This window comes from Symphalangus syndactylus, chromosome 12 (assembly GCF_028878055.3).
Source record: "Symphalangus syndactylus isolate Jambi chromosome 12, NHGRI_mSymSyn1-v2.1_pri, whole genome shotgun sequence".
In the NCBI taxonomy this organism is placed as follows: domain Eukaryota; kingdom Metazoa; phylum Chordata; class Mammalia; order Primates; family Hylobatidae; genus Symphalangus; species Symphalangus syndactylus.
In genome coordinates, this window is record NC_072441.2 from 31,655,422 (window position 1) to 31,675,437 (window position 20,016).

General features: G+C 43.1%; 1 protein-coding gene across 2 annotated transcripts in view; it reads left to right on the forward strand.

Moving 5' to 3' along the window:
* Positions 1-20,016, forward strand: part of AK5 (adenylate kinase 5) — a 283,050-nt gene that overhangs the window by 202,245 nt on the left and 60,789 nt on the right. For both annotated transcript variants that reach the window (XM_063624158.1, XM_063624159.1), the window contains exon 10: positions 489-533. In XM_063624158.1, coding sequence (XP_063480228.1) covers positions 489-533 — 45 coding nt within the window. The remainder of the gene's footprint in view (positions 1-488; positions 534-20,016) is intronic.

Genomic DNA, 20,016 nt, shown 5'->3' on the forward strand with positions numbered 1-20,016 from the left:
GGGGAATAAGACTGAAATGAGCAGGGCACGGTGGCTCACACCTGTAATCCCAGCACTTTGGGAGGCCAAGGCAAGTGGATCACTTGAGGCCAGGAGTTCAAGACCAGCCTGGCCAACACGGTGAAACCCCCTCTTTAATAAAAATACAAAAAATAGCCAGGTGTGGCGGCATGCCTGTAATCCCAGCTATCCGGGAGCCTGAGACAGGAGAATGGCTTGAACCTGAGAGGTGGAGGTTGCGGTGAGCCAAGATCGAGCCACTGCACTCCAGCCTGGGCACCAGGGTGAGACTATCTCAAAAAACAAACAAACAAAAACACTGAAATGGTCATTGGTGCCTACTAATTGCAGCCTATTCACACATTTATTCAACTTCAAGCTTTTTATCAAATAAAACTACAAGGTTTGAGTTTTTATACAACATGAGTAAAACCAGGGCTTCAGTACAGTTTTTCTTGCCAATAACTTAAGTTATTCTTATTTTAAAGGTTTCATGGAAGATTTGAGAAAGTGTAAAATCATTTTCATGATTGGTGAGTAACAGCCCTTGCATTTTCTAACAATACAATTGCTAATAATAAGAATTTGGTAGTAGGCCGGGCACGGTGGTTTACGCCTGTAATCCCAGCACCGTGGGAGGCCAAGGCGGGCAGATCACGAGGTCAGGAGATCGAGACCATCCTGGCTAACATAGCGAAACCCCGTCTCTACTAAAAATACAAAAAAAATTAGCCGGGCATGGTGGCGGGCATCTGTAGTCCCAGCTACTCAGGAGGCTGAGGCAGGAGAATGGTATGAACCCAGGAGGCGGAGCTTGCAGTGAGCCGATATCACGCCACTGCACTCCAGCCTGGGCGACAGAGCAAGACTCTGTCAAAAAAAAAAAAAAAAAAGAATTTGGTAGTGAAAGAGACTATTTATTTCTCATTCTGTTTTGAAGTCTTTTTGGTCAAAATAGTACCCCAAGTTTTGCAGGTTATTTCTTTCACGTATGCAGTTTTATATCGCTTTGGGATTTGTATCTTTTCAGCATGGAAAAAGTAGGACTTGAAAGAATGTCAAACTTCTGAGTTTAGCTCTACAATAACAAAGTGCATTAAAAGGGTAAGAGGTTGTCATGTATTAAAATCTAACACACATCTTTTCTGTTTAAACACTGACCCCCTCCTTTCTAAACTGAATGCATCAATTGCCACATGTTCAAATATACTTCAATAGCCAGATCCTGATTCTACACAGCAAACAGTAAAAGCTATCTAATTTGCTCTTTGCTCTAGTACAGTGAAACTTATTGATGGATTAATTGTGGGAGAAAATGTGTTTGAGGTTTACCGACATTTTCTGAGCACCCACTATGCTCCCGGTTATCTCAGTTAATCCTTATACAATCCCATTACCTAGTCTATTCCTATTACTTATCTATTACATAGACAAGAAAAAGGAGACTCACGAAGGTTAAGGAATTTGTCCAAGATTATGAAGCTAATGAGTGTGTGAGAGCCAGATTTCCAGTTTTCCTTATGGAAATAAAGGGAACTAGTTGTGCAGTAGTTAAAGATGCACAAAAAAAGGACAAATATTATCCTTTCAAAACTTAGTACTTTTTCCTCTAATCATTCAAGTGCCTCAAAAAATTAGTACACCTACCTGTACATTTTCCAGAAAATGTCTATTTATATTCAGAAATAATGAAAAGGTCCACACCTCCTCAGTGAGTGGGAAAAGAATGGTTGTCAACACTACAGAAATATAATCAGATAAACTTAGACTCTTGCAAGTTAAAATCAGAGTGCCTCCTTGGAAATCTCTGGGTAAACTTCCCTCATTGTTAGATGAGGAAACTGAGGCCCAGAGAAGTTAAGGGGTCTGATCACAGTCATTCAATTAACTGGTAGCAGGGAGGAGACCAGGGTCTCTGACTGTAGTTCCTCACTCGAGGCTTCTCCCTCCTCCGCCACTCAGTTGTGTTGGTTGTTAACCTGAATGCAAGCTGTCTCACACATTCAGCCATCTGACACATGCTTATTGAATATTGGACCCCTGCTGGGCAGTGAGGAGTCACAGAGCTGCCATCTTAGATGAAGAGAATAATGGATATATCATTAACCTTGAAAAGTATTAGAAAGGAACCAAAGAGCTGAAATAGGGAACAACCTGGGTCAAGTGTTTGGAGTAAAATTAGGTGATTACTTTAGAGAGGGTGACCAGGGAAGGCTTCCCTAAGAACGTAACATTTAAGCAGGGAGATAAAAGGAGAGATGGGCCCAGTGAAGGGATGAATGGGAGGTGAGAGGGGGCAAAGAGAGCAGTATGTGTCAAGCAGTGGGAATTCTTGAGACCTACCTTAGGTCCAGTTGTCATCTGCCAACCTCTAGCTGACCTTAACTGTGGGAACTGGGTGGACTCATCCCACACTTATTTTGCGTTTTTTTCAGAAAGTAAAACTGTATATTGCTTATATCACTTATTGAAGAGTAACCTAATGTCATAATTGCAAAGGAAAATTAGTTGTGCTATAGATTACTAAAATTCCCTTTTCCACAGAAGTTTTAATAATCAATTTTCCTGGCATCCAGACCATACACAGAGTCTTATATTTTCTATTCAATTTTTATATTAGGAGCCAAGTTAGGAAAAGGGGAGATCCTTTAAACTTGACAGCTAGGAATTCACAGTAGGAGCCTATATTAGTCAGCATTCTCTAGAGGGACAGAACTAATAGAATACATATATACATATAGGAATTTGTTAAGTATTAACTTATGCGGTCACAAGGTCCCACAACAGGCTGTCTGCAAGCTGAGGAGCAAGGAGAACCAGTCCGAGTCCCAAAACTGAAGAACTTGGAGTATGAGGGCAGGAAGCATCCAGCAAGGCAGAAACATGCAGGCTGAGAGGGTAGGCCAGTCTCTCCTTTTCACTTTTTTCTGCCTGCTTTGTATTCGCTGGCAGCTGATTAGATTGTGCCCACTAGATTAAGAGTGGATCTGCCTTCCCCAGACCACTGACTCAAATGTTAATCCCTTTTGGCAACACCCTCACAGACACACCCAGGATCAATACTTTGTATCCTTCAATCCAATAAAGTCCACACTCAGTATTAACCATCACAGAGCCCTTTATTATCACATAGAAATCTGTGTTTTTAATAATGTGGTCCAAAGAAGCTTCCAAAAATAATACAGTATGTTTTGTGGTGGTCGTTACTGTCTTGGCAGTAATATTACTTCAGATTTATCCATTGTTTAACAATCACAGTTGAACTGTGAAATATATTGTCAAATGCCACTTCCCTCTCTCTAGGCATAACTAAAGACCTCACCTGTTACTAAGTCCTGTGCCCTTCAGAAGGTCAAACAACACAGTAGAAGATCTTTGGAATTAGACAAAGCTCGAGACCTCCAGGGGTCCACAGACCACCCTCTAAGAATTGCTGCACTGAGCAAGATTTTTCTTCTATCTAACAAAACTCTCCTGTATTTCAATTTACTGATCAGTCACTCTTCTAGTAAAAGAGATTTCAGCTTACTGTTTGGGCCATAGAAGGTAAAAAGCCACTGTGATACAGAAAATAACTGCTCTTCTTCTACTGTACGTACTGGACTCTGAGAATTAAGGCCTTAGTTCTAAATACTTCCTTGACAGGTGGCAGAATGGTATTTTGGGACTGCTTTATTGTAAGTCAATTTAACCTTATAAAAATATTCCAGATGTCATAGACACACCCATAGCTGTTTTGATGAGTTCACTTTCAGTGAAACAGAGTGGTTTTGTCTATTTGAGAAGATGACTGAATTGTCACTTTTCAAATTATTGTCTTGGCATATACCCGAAGAACACTGGGGCTGCAGTATTAGCCGGAGTCTAGGTTGACATCCTCACTATTTGCCTTAAGACAAAATTAATATGCCTAAAGCATTCTTCCCCTGTTTTAACATATCCGTTAGATCCTGTTTGTCCACAGAAAGGTCCAGACTTCTTAGACTGGCCTTCTGGTCTTTCCCATTTCTCACCACACTCCCATGTCAATCTTTGGCTCCAGCCACACCTGCATCTTTATTATCGCTTGAGCTTGTCGCACTTTGCCAGCCCTTTCACTTGAAATGTCTTCTCTACTGTTAATTATGCCCCAAGGTCAGGGTTAAGTTCTAGCTCCCTGAGAACTCCGCTGTAATCACCAGCCTTCCTCCTCTGCGCTCCTCCTCCCTTGTGTCTACATCATTCATTTGGGTACTACTTAATGACTAGAACAACAAATATTTGTTGGAATAATGAATTCTTTAAGAAGCAGTGTGGTCTGTTTCCATAACAACCAAAATTGCAATTGGAATTCCTGGCCTAGAACTGACAAGCAGCCTGTTGCTGCTGTGGCTGTTTCTTGCGGGATGGTTTTCATGTTAATTAGGAGCCTAATCAGATGCTCCTTTCTCCACGAAGCTGAGAACAAGCAAAAGCAACTTTTCCCCTGAGCTGGTGCTGTTTCTTGCTCATTTGCAGGGCAGTAGTCACAGGTGGGAGCAGGTGATAGCACTGATGGTCATCTGAGTAGAAACGATGTTCAGGGCAAGTGTACCATCTGCACCAAAGGGGAAGGACGGACCCAGTCAACCCTTTGAATACTGTGTGACTATACATTCTTCTTCCCGAAGAAAGCAGCTCAGTAGCTGTTTATAAAGAAATACCTTTCAAAAAACAAAGAAGGGATCCCACAGGGTAGGACCAGATGATCGAAAGGACTGAAGAAGATTCTGTGGACTTCAGTTGTTCACATACAAGGTATAAGAACCTGTGCTGACATACAAGACAGGAACGCAATCATTTCTGAAAACCGAAAATCATTTGGAAAATGTAGAAATATCCTTTAAAGAGCCTCATTATGTCCCACTAACAGGTTCCTACAGTTTTTCACAGCCTTTTCTGGTACATTTCTTCCCTTTTTTCTTTTTTTTTTTTTAATCTCTTGATCATTATTTTGCTATAAGCCCATTTATTTTGGCTTCTTTTTCCCTTCTCCATTTTTCATTGCCTGCCTATGCCCAAGATGTGACATAATCTAAATTCCTGCCAATTTATATCCAAACCTTGGGTAGAACTGCTCCAATTTGGGAAACACATCTGACTTTTCAAGTGAGGTATGATGTTAATGACATAACGATCAAGACATCATTCAAAGGCCATAGCTTTCAATGTGTCAGGGATACAGGTGGCCTAGTGTACATTGGCATTGGTGCTGTGATAAACTATTTTAAGTAGTGAGCTTTGGGAGGTATTTTGGCAATATTTTATGTTAATTTGTGCGTTTTAAACCACTACAAAAATAGTCCTATCTATTTTCCTAAGGAAAACTGGAGAAATAAGAATTTTTGCTTAAAACTCAATATTGCAATGCCTGGCACTATTTCATTATAGCCATGTTGACATTTCATTATTGCCTTATTATTAAAAAGCATGAATTGATTTTTTTTTTTTTTTGAGACGGTGTTTCGCTCTTTCTCCCAGGCTGGAGTGTAGTGGTGCTATCTCAGCTCATGGCAACCTCCGCCTTCTGCTTTCAAGTGATTCTCCTGACTCAACCTCCCGAGTAGCTGGGATTACAGCCACCTGCCACCACGCCCAGCTAATTTTTGTGTTTTTGGTAGAGACGGGGTTTCACCATGTTGGCCAGGCTGGTCTCGAACTCCCGACCTCGTGATCCGCCCGCCGTGGCCTCCCAAAGTGCTGGGATTACAGGCGTGAGCCACCATGCTCGGCCATGAGTTGATTCTTTAAAGTATCTACTTGGTGCTTAACTGAGCACTTTTGATGGACTTGACCCACGTATTTGGTTAAATTAAATATGAAAGAAATCGGATTATTTTAACTCAGTGTGGCTGTAATAGCAGTCAACATTTATTGAGCAGTTAACACACGTACCAGACACTACATAAAGCACTTTATAAAGTTATCTTATTGAATGCTCCTACCCATCCTCTGGAGTAAGCACTATTGCTATCCTGATTTTTCAAGTAAGACATTAGGGAATTCAGTTTATAGATAGTAAGTGGTGGATCTGGAGGTTGAAGGCATGGATTTTGGCAAAAAACACTGTCTGTTGTTTTTGTTTTTTCTTGAAGTGACAGGCTTTATTTATTTTCAAGAAAATTTCTGCCAGATACTCAAATCTGAAAAAAAAAAAAACCACAGTTTGTTTGTTAGATGCTCTTTCAGAAAGTAGATATAGTGTTCACTTTTAAAAGCAACTGATTCAGCTACTTAAATAATCACACAAGTGCTTTTCCCAAAACAAAAGCAAAAACCATAGGTGTGCTGAAGAGCCTTATGCGTATTTCCCATTTTGTCACACAAAATATTAAAATGATATGTGCTCAAGGGTAAAAATTAAATGTGTCTTTTTTACTGCTTCATCAAGGGCATTCTTATGTAACATTGGTATTTTCTTTCTTTTCTCTGTTTTTTACTGTGAGTACATGGTAGTGAGGCACACAACTAGTACAGCAGGACTAATAACACCGCTGCCGCGCACCACAGGTTTACAACCATTGCTTCTGCACCTCCTCCGAAATGCTAATAACCTCTTAGTGTTATAATGAATATAGGGGACCTCTAATGTCTGTGGACCACAATTTGAGAACCACCACCGTGGGGTTACTTTGGGCGTTGGGGTGGGTGTGTTGAGCACGTACGTAGGACAGAGAGAAACCCCAGATTTAGCACTTAGGGATTTCAAAGGGAAAAAGTTCCTTGTGCCTTTCCAAGCAAATAACCTCACAAATGTGAGGAAGAGGTCAGGGGGAAAATAGTGCATCTGCTGAAAGCCCTGTTTCTCTGGGCTCCTGTAGGCCTGGAAAAAGTTCTGAGTGTTTCTCTGTGCTCAGTAGTGCAAGGGGTAACTAAAAGGAAAGTCTGTGCAGTTGTCAGAAGACAAAGACTGTAGCAGGAGGTCCCAAAGCAGGGGGCTGGATGGAAGGTGGAGGGGGTACAGCCCAGGGGAGCAACAGCACCAGGAAGAACGAGAACTGAAGGGAGGGCAAAGAAAACCTGCAAGGTGGGAGAATGGCCCTGACATGGAGACTGAACTTTGAACTGGATTATCAAGGTTATCAGAAATCACTGGATTGGACTAAGAAAACCCAGACAGGATTTGATTGAGTTTCCACTCTGAGGTGAAATCGGGCAGCTCATGAGCTAGGGGCGGGTGCGATGGTTAATTTTAGGCTTCAACTTGACTGGGTTAAGGGATACACAGCTAGCTGGTGGAGCATTATTTCTGGCTGTGTCTGCGAAGGTATTTCCAGAAAAGATTGGCATTTGAATCAGTGGACTGAGTAAGGAAGATCCACCCTCACCAATGTGTGTGGGCACCATCCAATCTGTTCTGGCTCAGCTAGAACAAAAAGGCGGAGGAAAGATGAATTTGCTCTCTCTCTTCTGGAGTTGGGTCATCCATTTTCTCCTGCCCTTGGACACCAGCAGCACCCCCAGGTTCTCAGGCCTTTGGACTCAGACTGAACTACAGCCCCCCACCTTCCCTGTTCCTCTGCTCATAGAAGGCCTATTATGGAACTCCTTGGCCTCCATAATGGAGTGAACCAATTCTCATAATGGGCCCATATGTATATATGGGCTTTTGATGGGAATAATAAGCAACGGGATATATACATCCTGTCACTTCTGTTTCTCTGGAGAACCTTGACACATACAGCTGGGGTCACCTAGAAAATAAGTTGCCATCTGACTCTCTAGCCTTTGGCCTGGCCCAACTGGAGCACTGTTCCAGCTTCAAACACAGGCACCAGATCTCTACAGTTCTTTCTCTCCTGAAGGGATGCAGACACCAAGGGCCTCTTTCACACTCTTCCAGGCCTGACACCTGTATTTTCAAAGTCCAGGCCATTCAGGATGGGAGAGTAAAGAAAAAGAGACACTGGACTACTTTCCAAGGGAGCCTCAAATGCATTTACCAACTAATGAGATATCTTTCTAATGTTGGAGAAATGTGGGCATTTTGTGGTGACAATGAACCTACTTAATGACACAAACCTTTTCACTACAAAAAGGCTGTAAGTAATGTTGAACTAGAATGCAATGCATTCTTCGTTTAATCAAAGCAAATTAATAAGCCTTTATCAAGGGCTTACTATGCTCAAAGAACCGTGAAATTCAGAAAGACATAAAACAGTCCTCGCAACACTGCATGACGTGGCAGGAATTTAGGACTCATCTAGAAGGGCAAATTACTGCCAAACAGAAAAGAGCCCAAGTACATGAGGTTACCAGTAAAGGGAATGGAGGCCTCATACTCGTTGTGTCCCTACTCATTGGTTGAAATCTTTTTGGAAGCACTGTTAATTCATCAGCTGAGTCACCTGATGAAGTTTTAGGTATTTGGCCTGTTCACTAAAGGCCAAGTGTATTCAAGGAAATGGCCAATGTTCCTTATCTGTGTTATCCTGCTTATTGATTAGCAATTGAGTTAAGGGCCATCTCCAGGCTGACTCACTGAAAGCCTCTTTTGCTTGTTTAGAGAGCCACTCTGAATGATCAGGGGACAGTAGCAGATGCTGCAGGATCTAGCAGGCCCCAGCACTGGAGAGGAGAGAATACCCAAAGTCTTGTGTTTGTATCCAAGTTCTGTGTATCCTTGGGCCAACCCCTTATCTCCTCTGGATTTCTTTTAAAATAACAAAATCTCTGTCAACTCCAAATTTGAGCGACTAACAAGTTAACACATTGTTAACTGTTCTCTTAATTGGAAACTTCTACAACAGAGACATAGCCCAAGGAAGTAAAGCATGAAGGTAATTAAATAAGTCAAATACCCCATCCTCTAGCCTAAAATATTCATTTTAATTACCTAATAGCAAGATTAAAACTAACATATACTGGTGACCTACTGTGTTCCAGATACTGTGCTGTCTTCATATGCAGTATCTTTTTTTTTTTTTTTTGAGACGGAGTCTTGCTCTGTTGCCCAGGCTGGAGTGCAGTGGCTCTATCTCAACTCACTACAAGCTCTGCCTCCCAGGTTCATGCCATTCTCCTGCCTCAGCCTCCCGAGTAGCTGGGACTACAGGCACCTGTCACCACACCCGGCTAATTTTTTTGTATTTTTAGTAGAGGTGGGGTTTCACCATGTTAGCCAGGATGGTCCCGATATCCTGACCTCGTGATCTGCCCACCTCGGCCTCCCAAAGTGCTGGGATTACAGGCGTGAGCCACCGAACCCGGCCCCCATATGCAGTATCTTATTTAATCCTCACACCAGTCATCAGCACTCATATTGTTCCCCATTTTACAGGGAAGAAATTGAAGAAATCAAGGCTCAAAAAGGTTGAATAAGTTTCCCAGAGTTACACAGTTAATAAGTGACAGAATTGAGACTCAGACCCAAGTTTCTCAGACATCAAAGTCCATGCTCTAAAAGTGTCTGTAAAAGCAAGGAAATCAAAATGTAGGTGAAGTTGTGGGAATATAGTGGGTGAGAGAGGTTTGCCATAATTATTTGAATAAGTACTGCAATTTTCTGTTTTACTTTGCTCCTATGTATCTAGCCATTGATGTCTGAAAACAAAGGTCAAATACGATAGCAAGTGAATATTAATGACAAAGACCTCTGTCTACTCCAGCCGTGTTTCTCTCAAGTATGTTAAATTCCATTTTAACTTCAAAACAGGAAACAATTTGAACCCATAAAAGTACCCTAAACCATCACTGAAAGTACCGTGATTTCAGAATTTATGCTGTGTCTTTTGCCATAAAGAAATAGCAGAGGCACCTGTTTTGTGAGCATTGCCAAAACTACTTCTGCGGGCCATTGGCAGCAATCAGCAAGTGTTTGAGCATGTGATGCTGGGTGGGTCTGAGGGAACCTGGTCATGCTGAGATTTTCCCTGTGAGTGGGATGGAGTAGCTCCCCTGTATACTGATCTCAAACAGTGGCCTAGTATGGAGGTGGAGGAGGAAAATCCTACACAAGCAGATATATAGACTTAAAGGGGGGTGCTTAAACTCCCCACATGATAAAGATATTCTCTCTGCTATAGTACATTCATCCATTAGGTATATATGGCTTTGGGTGAATTTTGTTAGTTCATTTGACACATTTATTGAGTTTCTACTATATATCAGCAAAATGGCAGCCTAAGGATACAAAGATGAAAGGCAAGGCTCCCCAGTCTAAAGGAGCTCGTGTTGTAGGGAGGAACCCAACAAATAGCACAGCTTGGCACACGCAATGGCAGAGGCGCAGGCAATGGGAGCAAGACTGAAGTAGGGATCAGAGTTGAGAGAGGAAGTCAGAGCTGAGTCCAAAAGAAGAAAAGGAATTGGCCAAGTGCTAAGTGGGAAGAAAGTAGGGGTGAGCCTAAGGCAAGGACTGAGGGAATGGTTTGTGCAGGAGGGAGCCTCAGAGATGAGATGGATGGGAAATGGTAAGAGCAGAGCTGAAGACAAGGCAAAATCTGGGTCATGAGAGACTGTGATCCCAGGAGAGGTAGTATGAACTTCACCCTGTGGCAGCGAGACGCCATGAAGGCTTTTACTCAGTGACACATTGTCAGCTTCCAACTTCAGATGGAGCACTCTGGCAACCAGGACAGGAAGCCTAGGCTTCAGCAGGAGGTCAGCCACGGTCATCAGAATGGTCATTCAGGTAAGGAAAAAGGAGACAGTTGAGGTGAAAAAAGAAAAGCAGATCCAAGAGATTTAGGAGGCAGAATCAATGGACCATAAAGGTCCATTGTGGGAACAGGTGAATGAAAGGACCTGAGCATGTCTCAGAAGCAACTGGTTTAGACAGCCACATGGATGGAAGTGAGAGGTGAAGCCAGCTGGGCTTCTGGTTTGGGTGGGGATTTGGAGAACTTTTGTGTCTAGCTAAAGGATTGTAAATGCACCAATCAGTGCTCTGTGTCTAGCTAAAGGATTGTAAATGCACCAATCAGCACTCTGTGTCCAGCTAAAGGATTGTAAACGCACCAATCAGCACTCTGTAAAAATGCACCAGTCGGCATTCTGTAAAATGGACCAATCAGCACTCTGTAAAATGGACCAATCAGCATTCTGTAAAATGGACCAATCGGCACTCTGTAAAATGGACCAATCAGCAAGATGTGGGCAGGGACAAATAAGGGAATAAAAGCTGGCCACCCAAGCCAGCAGCAGCAAACTACTGGGGTCACCTTCCATGCTGTGGAAGCTTTGTTCTTTTGCGCTTCCCAATAAATTTTGCTGCTGCTGATCACTCTTTGGGCCTGCATTACCTTTATGAGCTGTAACACTCACTGGCGGCTTCACTCCTGAAGTTAGCGAGACCACGAACCCACCAGGAGGAACAAACAACTCCGGACGTGCCACTTTTAAGAGCTGTAACACTCACTGTGAAGGTCTGCGGCTTCACTCCTGAAGTCCCCAAGACCATGAACCCACTGGGAGGAACAAACAACTCCGGATGTGCCACCTTTAAGAGCTGTAACACTCACTGTGAAGGTCTGCGGCTTCACTCCTGAAGTCCCCAAGACCATGAACCCACTGGGAGGAACGCCACCTTTAAGAGCTGTAACACTCACTGCGAAGGTCTGCAGCTTCACTCCTGAAGTCAAGCGAGACCACGAACCCACCGGAAGGAAGAAACTCTGGGCACATCTGAACATGTGAAGGAACAAACTCCGGACACACCATCTTTAAGAACTGCAACAGTCACCACGAGGGTCTGCGGCTTCATTCCTGAAGTCAGTGAGACCAAGAACCCACTGTAAGGAACCGATTCCAGACACAGAAGTGCCATGCAAAGAGAAGGAATTTGCAGAAGAAATAGATTTTGAGAGACAGATGAACTCAGTTTTAAACTTTTTTGTTTGTTGTTGTCAGCGTTTATCACCCAGGCTGAAGTACAGTGGCGCAATCATGGCTCACTGCAGCCTCGACTTCCCAAGTTCAGGTGATCCTCCCACCTCAGCCTCCAGAGTAGCTGAGACTACAGGCATGCACCACCACGCCCGGCTTATTTTTCGTATTTTTGGTAGAGAGAGGGTTTCACCATGTTGCCCAGGCTGGTTTTGAACTCTTGGGCTCAAGCCATCCACCTGCCTTGATCTCCCAAAGTACTGGGATTACAGGCACGAGCCACTGCACCTGGCCAGTTTTAAACATCTTAAGATTGAGATGCTTATGGGACATCCAAGCAGTGATGTACATTAAACAAGAGATTTTTCACAGCTGACACCAAAAATACAAGTTCTGGCTATAGACACAGATGTGAAGCCATGTGTGTGCAAGAAGTCACCCAGTGAACTTAGGGCGGGTGAGGCTGGAAGAGAGCTAAGACCTGAAACCTTCCCAAGAGCCCTGCCAGAGCCAGAGGAGAAGAGCACAGGGAGGAAGGTGGGATATCTACAGCAAGTGGCATCACAGCAGGCAAGGGGGAAAATTTTCTTCTGGGAAAGGTTCACTAAAGTATAATGAAAATTGTCTGTGGGGTTTGGCAACAGGTGAGTTATTGGTGACTGGTGACAGCAGTTCCAGAGGAACGGGAAGGGGTAAAGCCAGAGGGTTACGGGTGACTAGGAGGTAAGTAAATGGGGATCTGTACAGACTACACTTTCAAGAAAGTTGACACTGAAAGAGTTAAGACTGTTTAAAGGAAAGTGAATATTCAGGGTGGAATATTTTTAAAACGAGAGACTCAAGCTCATTTGTATAAAGAGGGAGGCATTACAGGCTCTAGTCAAAAGCAACACTACATGAGTTCAAGTGTCGCTCCTACATGTACAGCTGTGTGACCTTGGGCATCATCCTTACACTCACTGTTCCTCAGTTTCTTCACCTGTCATGTGGAAGTATTGATCGTACCTAGGTCATGGGGTTGATGGGAGAGCGAAATGAGTTAGCACGTGCAGCAGGGCTCCTAGTGAATACAAACATTAGCTGTCACTGTAGATACTCTATGCAGAGTGAGGGGAGACATCCAATGAGAGGGAGAGAGTCTTGAGAAAAGGACGGTGAGGATGGGTTCAGAAGTGAATTGGAACAAGGAAAGGAACAAGATGAGGAAACCATAACAGAAGTTTAGAGGTTAAATTCCTGTTTGTTTCCTCAATGTTTCTTCCTCAACATTTCTTGTTAAAATTAAACACTCCCTAAGGGACTGAGCTGTTAAGTGGTGTTTCACGTACAACCAGCTGTAGTTGGCTGAGATCAATCAGTTGAAATGAGAATATGTCTCTGAAGCCCTGAGCTTAAACTTGCCTATATGCTGCCATTTCCTCTAGCTGACACATTCTTGCAGTTGTTTACAACAACCTAGCCTCGTAGGAGACCATTTTACCATAGGAGATCATTTTTTGCCTTGAAGAATGAAGCAGAGTAACAAGCCAGTGATTAAGGAATCAGTGACTATTTTGGCCCTCCAAATGTAACATTCACAAAGTATTTCCTTTCCAACTTGCTCCAGGCTCCTCTGAACCAGAAGTCTGAATGTTTTCTTAGCCGCAAATGAAAACATATTTAAACCAACCATCAGGTGGTTAAGGCAAAAAAGGACTCTTTCCACTTGTAACAGAGTGTAGCTGTTTTGCTTTACTGTGACTTTTGTTCCTAAGACTCAGGTGCTATTTTTTCTCATATTTGTCTGAGGCACTGACTCTGAAGATGTTCCTCCTGGTTCTGCCAGGCTGCAGGGAATGCCCTCAACTAGGAAGTGGATCACGCATTACTGCCACGCATCCACCCATCACCACCAGCCCAGCGACCTTGGTGTAAAGTGCATTGAACCTGTTTGGGCTGGTTACGTATGACCCTGTTTAGACTAACTCTTGTAGTCAATGCAGGGAAAGCTGGTGGGGAAGAGCCACAAGCAGAACACACTGGTTTTTTTGGAAGTCCTCAGCATGGTCTGGGTGGAGCCGTTGAGACAAGCACTGAGACTGCCTCTCACTCCAACATCTGCTGTTGAGAAAGGAAGAGAATGTTCAGCAGTGAGAAACCTGGTCGAGGCCAGCCAGCAGACTCCGAGAGAGACCCCTTGGGCACCCCTTCAGGGGACGATTTGCTAGAAGGCAGTGATTGGAGGGTGACCTTTACTAAATCTCCTAGATGACAGAGACCATGCCCTTTTTCCTTTTTCTTTCTTTTTTTTTTTTTGCTTCTGCAGCACCTATCAGGATGCCTGGCATTTAGTAGGCATTCAGTATATGTCTTTAGAATGAATGAATGGAATGGAATGGAATATAGTGGAAAATGATGAAAGCTCAGATTAAATTACTTTCCCCCAAGTTCCTCAAACTCAGGTGTGACTAATACAGACCCATTATCAGAAGCAAATGTACTAATCTGTCTTCCAGTAATAAACATCTCAGAGCCATAATGATAAGAACAGAGGTTTGAGGTAAAACAACGAGGCATGGCTATTTTTAAGAACCAACCATAACTAAGAAACTCTTCCTCTGGTCCTGGAGGATCAATGTGGAGTCTATAAAGTCTTTATGGCCCCTTCCCACAAAATAAATAAAACCAAAAAAAGAGATACAGCTTTTGGTAAATGTGGCTTAGTAAAGTAGCACACGGTTTCCGTATTAGACTCAGGTTCTAGTCCACCGTTAGGTAGCTGGCACCATGAGGAAGCAAAGTCAAAATACAAAACAAATAACAATTACATTGATGATACATGTCCCAAATGTCACCATCCTTCAAAGAATGGAGTGTGTACTGGAGTTGATGTGTTGACAAAGTGTCCATTAAAGACAAAAGAAGGCAAGGCACAGTGGCTCACTCCTGTAATCCCAGCACTTTAGGAGGCCGAGGCAGGCAGATCACCTGAGGTCAGGAGTTCGAGATCAGCCTGAGCAACATGGTGAAACCCCATCTCTACTAAAAGTATTAAAAAATTAGCCAGGTGTGGTGGGTGCCTATAATCCCAGCTACTCAGGAGGCTGAGGCAGGAGAATCTCTTGAACCTAGGAGGCAGAGGTTGCAGTGAGCCGAGATTGCACCACTGCACTCCAGCCTGGGCAACAGAGCGAGACTCCGTCTCACAAAAAAAAAAAAAAAAAAAAAAAATGAACAAGCAAAGGCTGAGTTATCCATCATTGTTGTGATAAGTAAGTACAGTGAAGTTCGTTTTTTGTTGTTGTTTTTTTTATGTTCCCACCCATCACAGAACCTATAATCTGTTCAGAAGCCAGAATTGATGCTTATGAAGACTTCAGAGCCCATCCCAGGGCAGTGTAGAATTAACTGAAAAGGAGCCACTCGGTGAAGGTTACCAGAGATGAGAGGACAAAGAAAGCACAATGGTTGGCGCCTCTTCTAGAAAAGCTGAGAACCAAGGGGAGTCTCAAAGAATGGGTGGGATTCCCTAAGTTTGAGAGAGGGCTGAGGAGAGAGGGATTGCAAGCAGGGAGATTCCAAGTTAGGAGCAAATCACAGCAGTAGGGATATGCCCCTCAGAGCCCAGGAACGGGAAGGAGATGGGCCAAACTTTGAAAGGCCTGGATGCATGAATGTGATGTTGACTGAAGACCAGTCCAGAGCTGGTGAGCAGGGCAGGCAAGGAAACACCAGGAGGACAACTGCCCTCCACGAATTCTCCCATATACAGTCATGCATCACTTAACAACGGGGGTGTGTTCTGAGGAATGCCTCGTCAGGCAATTTCCTCGTTATGAGAACATCCTAGTGTGTACTCACACAAACCTAGACGGTGTAGCCTAGTATGCACCTAGGCTATATGGTATAGCCTATTGCTTCCAGGCTACAAACCCATACAGCGTGTTACCATAACGAATAGTATAAATACATAGTAACACCACAGTAAGTATTTGTGTATTTAAACATAGAAAAGGCACAGTAAAAATACAGTGTAGTATAATATCATGGGATCATCCTCTATGCAGTTCATCATTGAGCGAAATGTTGTTATGCAGCCCATGACTGGACATTATACCTTCTCCTTTTACTTTTTTCTTTTAATACTGTCCATGAATGTAAGGTGGGAGGATGCAAATATAGAAAAGGTTCACATTTAAAGTAGTAGCTCAGATTGAACAAAATCAGAGCCCTCGTCTTCTAGTCTTCTCCAAAGAAGAAAGAATCCTGAACTGAAATATTAGACCCAGCACTGCACAACATCACTAGATAGCGTAAAATCAGAGACTGTGCCTATTTCACTCACTCCTGTTTGGCAGGAGGAGCACAGAGCTCAAAGAGACATTAGTCTAGCTTAATTCCCTAATCAAGTCTGGAAGTGAGTCTTGAACATCACTGACAGATAACTCTCTGGTCTTGATTTCAGTACTTCGAGTGTCAGGATATTCACTATCCTATTAACAATAGATAACTAATAACAATTGCCCCTCTTGGAACTCTGAATCAGAATTTTGGCTGAAAGTTTTTTAAAAAATAACTGCAGTTAAACAAGGTAGAAATTTATTTTATGTAAATTTTAGGTACAAGCAGTCATAGCAGTGGTGTGACATGCTATGGCCTCAGAGACTCAGGTTCCCTATATTTTTCTGCTCCTTTGTGTGGCTTCTCCACAGTTATCTCATGTCCCAAAATGGTTGCTGAAGCTCCAACCCTTATGTCCTAAGCCCATTAAAAAGGAAAGAGGAAATGGGGCAGAAGAACTTGCTTCTTCCCTTTAAAGACACTGCCTGGAAGTTGCATTCACCAGTTCCACTGACATCTCATTGGTCAGGAAGACACTTCTACCTGCAAGGGAGGCTGGTAAATGTAGTCCATATTTCAGATAGCCTTGTGCCCACAGTAAAAATCATGAGGTTTAATTTTTTACAAAGAAGGAGAAAGTAGATATCATGTTTCTATGACAGAGTCTAATGTAGGCCTCCTCCTGGAAAATCCAGGAAAAGTGGATTTGGCTTTAAAAAAAAAAAAAAAAAAGATGGGGTTAGACTGCTGTGAGCTGTAGGAGCTCACCAGCCTCTTGGGGTAAAAACATTTCAGAACCACCACCAACAGGCACCAGGAACGGTATCTGCCCTTTCGTCTCACCTGAGACCTGAACCTTCCTCATTTTCTGTCCATGTAAGAGCTGGAGTCATGGCATTTGGTTTCACAGTCTTGACTAATGAGAGATTTCACATCTCGCTGTGGCTATGGTGGGTGTTGGCTGAATGAATCGTAAAATCATAGAGTGTTAGTTAGAACATAGATGAAATCACATCCCTAAAATCTACTATTCATTGTTAATAAGAGGACCGGGCACGGTGGCTCACGCCTGTAATCCTAGCATTCTGGGAGGCCAAGGCAGGCAGATCACTTGAGGCCAGGAGTTTGAGACCAGCCTGGCCAAGATGGCGAATCCCCATCCCTACTAAAAATACAACAATTAGATGGGCGTGGTGGCACAAGCCTGTAATCCCAGCTATTCTGGATGCTGAGTCAGGAGATCGCTTGAACCCAGAAGGCAGAGGCTGCAGTGTGCCAAGATCACGCCACTGCACTCCAGCCTGGGTAAGAGATTGAGACTCAGTCTCAAAAAAAAAAAAAAAAAAAAGCAATAAATGATGGGGCCTGATAGGGTTGCCAGATTTAACACATAAAAATACAAGAGCCATAGTTAGATTTGAATTTTAGATAAACAATGACATGGCGTTTAAGTCTCATGCAGGATTTGACTAGGTGTCCTGTATTTTATCTGGCCACCTGATGGGGCCATGATGAAAGCCCAGCTCCCAGTGACCATTCCAGTCAACTTCAGGCTGTGCAGTGCATTTCCCAAAGGAGGTCTGTCTGATTTCCAGAAAGACAGGCCAGAAGTGTCCCACATATGAGAGGCTGTAGAGTTTAGTGGTACCAGGACACAGTTGGCCCTTGGCACGGTTTCTTCATCTGTAACGGGATCACAAACAGCACCTGTTTCAAATAGCTGTTGTAAGAATTAAATAATTACAAATAGAACACATAAAACAGATATTTATTAGATAAAATATCAAGCCAAAAGTATTGTGACTTTTATCTGAGTAGTCTGCAATGACTTCTCAAACATATTTGGTCTCTCAACTATACCATTGGTGCAAAATAGGCCACAGTTCCCCTACTATTCTCTCCAGCTTTATGCTGAGAAAACCAAAAATTCCCCTCATCTGCAAGAGAGAGGTATGGCCCTGATTTTGATAAGGCAATAAGGATTTTTATTAACCATCATAATAATTATTCATTCATGATAGAACCATTATCTTAGCATTATTATGTTGTAAATATAAAAAGAAAAATCAACAAAGACTTCCTGCAGTGACATTGGGGAGTTCACAGCAAATTGCCTTCCTTAGATTATCTAATCTAGAAGTTCCAAATCAGGCTAATCATCAGAATCACCTGGGGAATTATCCTTTTTTATTACGAAAATATTTCAAACATACAGCAAAGCTGAAAGAATATTACAGTGAACACATGTATACCCACCACCTAGAGTCTTCAATTAACATCTTACTACAAGCTGAGTTTCCCTAATCCAAAAATCCAAAATCCAAAACGTTCCAACGTCCTAATCTTTTTGCATACCAACGTAATGCTCAAAGGAACTGCTCATTGGAGCATTTGGGATTTTGAATTTTAGGATTTGAGATGCTCAGCTAGTAAGTATAATGCAAGTATCCCAGAATAAAAAAAAATTAAAATATAAAACACTTCTGATCCCAAGCATTTCAGATAAGGAGTGCGCCAACCTGTATATCTTGTCTTGTTATATATCTGTCCCTCTATTCGTCCATCAATACATCTCTTTTTCTTGTACACTTCAAAGTAAATTGCAGATGTCTGTACACTTTCCCTGGGGAATTTTCTAAAACTATAAGTTCCCAAGCCTCAGCCCAGAGATGTACAGATCTGCTAATTCAGGAATTTTTCCAAACAACTCCCCAGCTTCACTCTGGTAACCATGCCGATGGAGCCCTTATTAGCTGAAACATTACCAGTCTCATGGCAAAGGGAAAAGACCTGGCACACCATGTGCTGGGCGTAAAAACCTCTGCTCAAAACCGGTACACATCCGCCTCTGCCCACATTTCGTTGACCAAAGCAAGCCCCTTGGAACTCTTAACTTCAAGAAGTTTGGGGCAGGCTGGGCACGGTGGCTCTCGCCTGTAATACCAGCACTTTGGGAGGCTGAGGTGGGTGGATCACCTGAGGTCAAGAGTTCAAGACCAGCCTGGCCAACGTGGCAAAACCCCATCTCTACTAAAAATACAAAAAACAGCCAGGCATGGTGGTGGGTGCCTGTAATCCCAGCTACTCGGGAGGCTGAGGCAGGAGAATCACTTGAACCCTGGTGGCGGAGGTTGCTGTGAACCAAGATCATGCCATTGCACTCCAGCCTGGGCGACAGAGCGAGACTCCATCTCAAAAAAAAAAAAAAGAAGGTGGGGATGAGTAACCCTTTCACAGGCACAGGGAGAAGCACTATGGAAGGAAAGCTGGAATATTTAAGAAAGTAATACAGTCTAACACAGGAAGCCATTCATTTAATTCAGCTTCTTCACTTTACAAACAGAGAAGCTAGCACCCAGAGAGGCAAAGTGACTCTCCCAGAATCACTCGACTAGTTCAAAGCAGGAGTGGTCAAGAGCCAAGGTCCCCTAATCGACTTTATTGTCATGTACAGGGTTGCCTCTGTGAAGTTCACAGATACCCATCATTCATTCGTTGATATACTATACACAGGCACTGATAAATAAGGCATGGTTTCTGCTATCAAGACATTCCCAGACCCATTTAAAGTTTATCCATATAACCCTCAGCTGACCCTGGCATATTTCCACATATTCACCAAATAACCTGAAGCAGTCAGTGCATTTCAGAACTAATAAAGATGTTGTCTTTGAGGATAAAGATCTGTTTATCTCAATTGTTTTCGGTCCAAGAGTGTCAGTTCCCAGCAACAGCCTGCTGAAGCTCGGCAGTGATGCAACTCTTCCCAGATGGAGAAGGTTTCAGTTGACCTATGGGCCCAGACTGGTTGAGGATCATTCTTAGGGCACAGTCAGTTCATGATCTGATGGC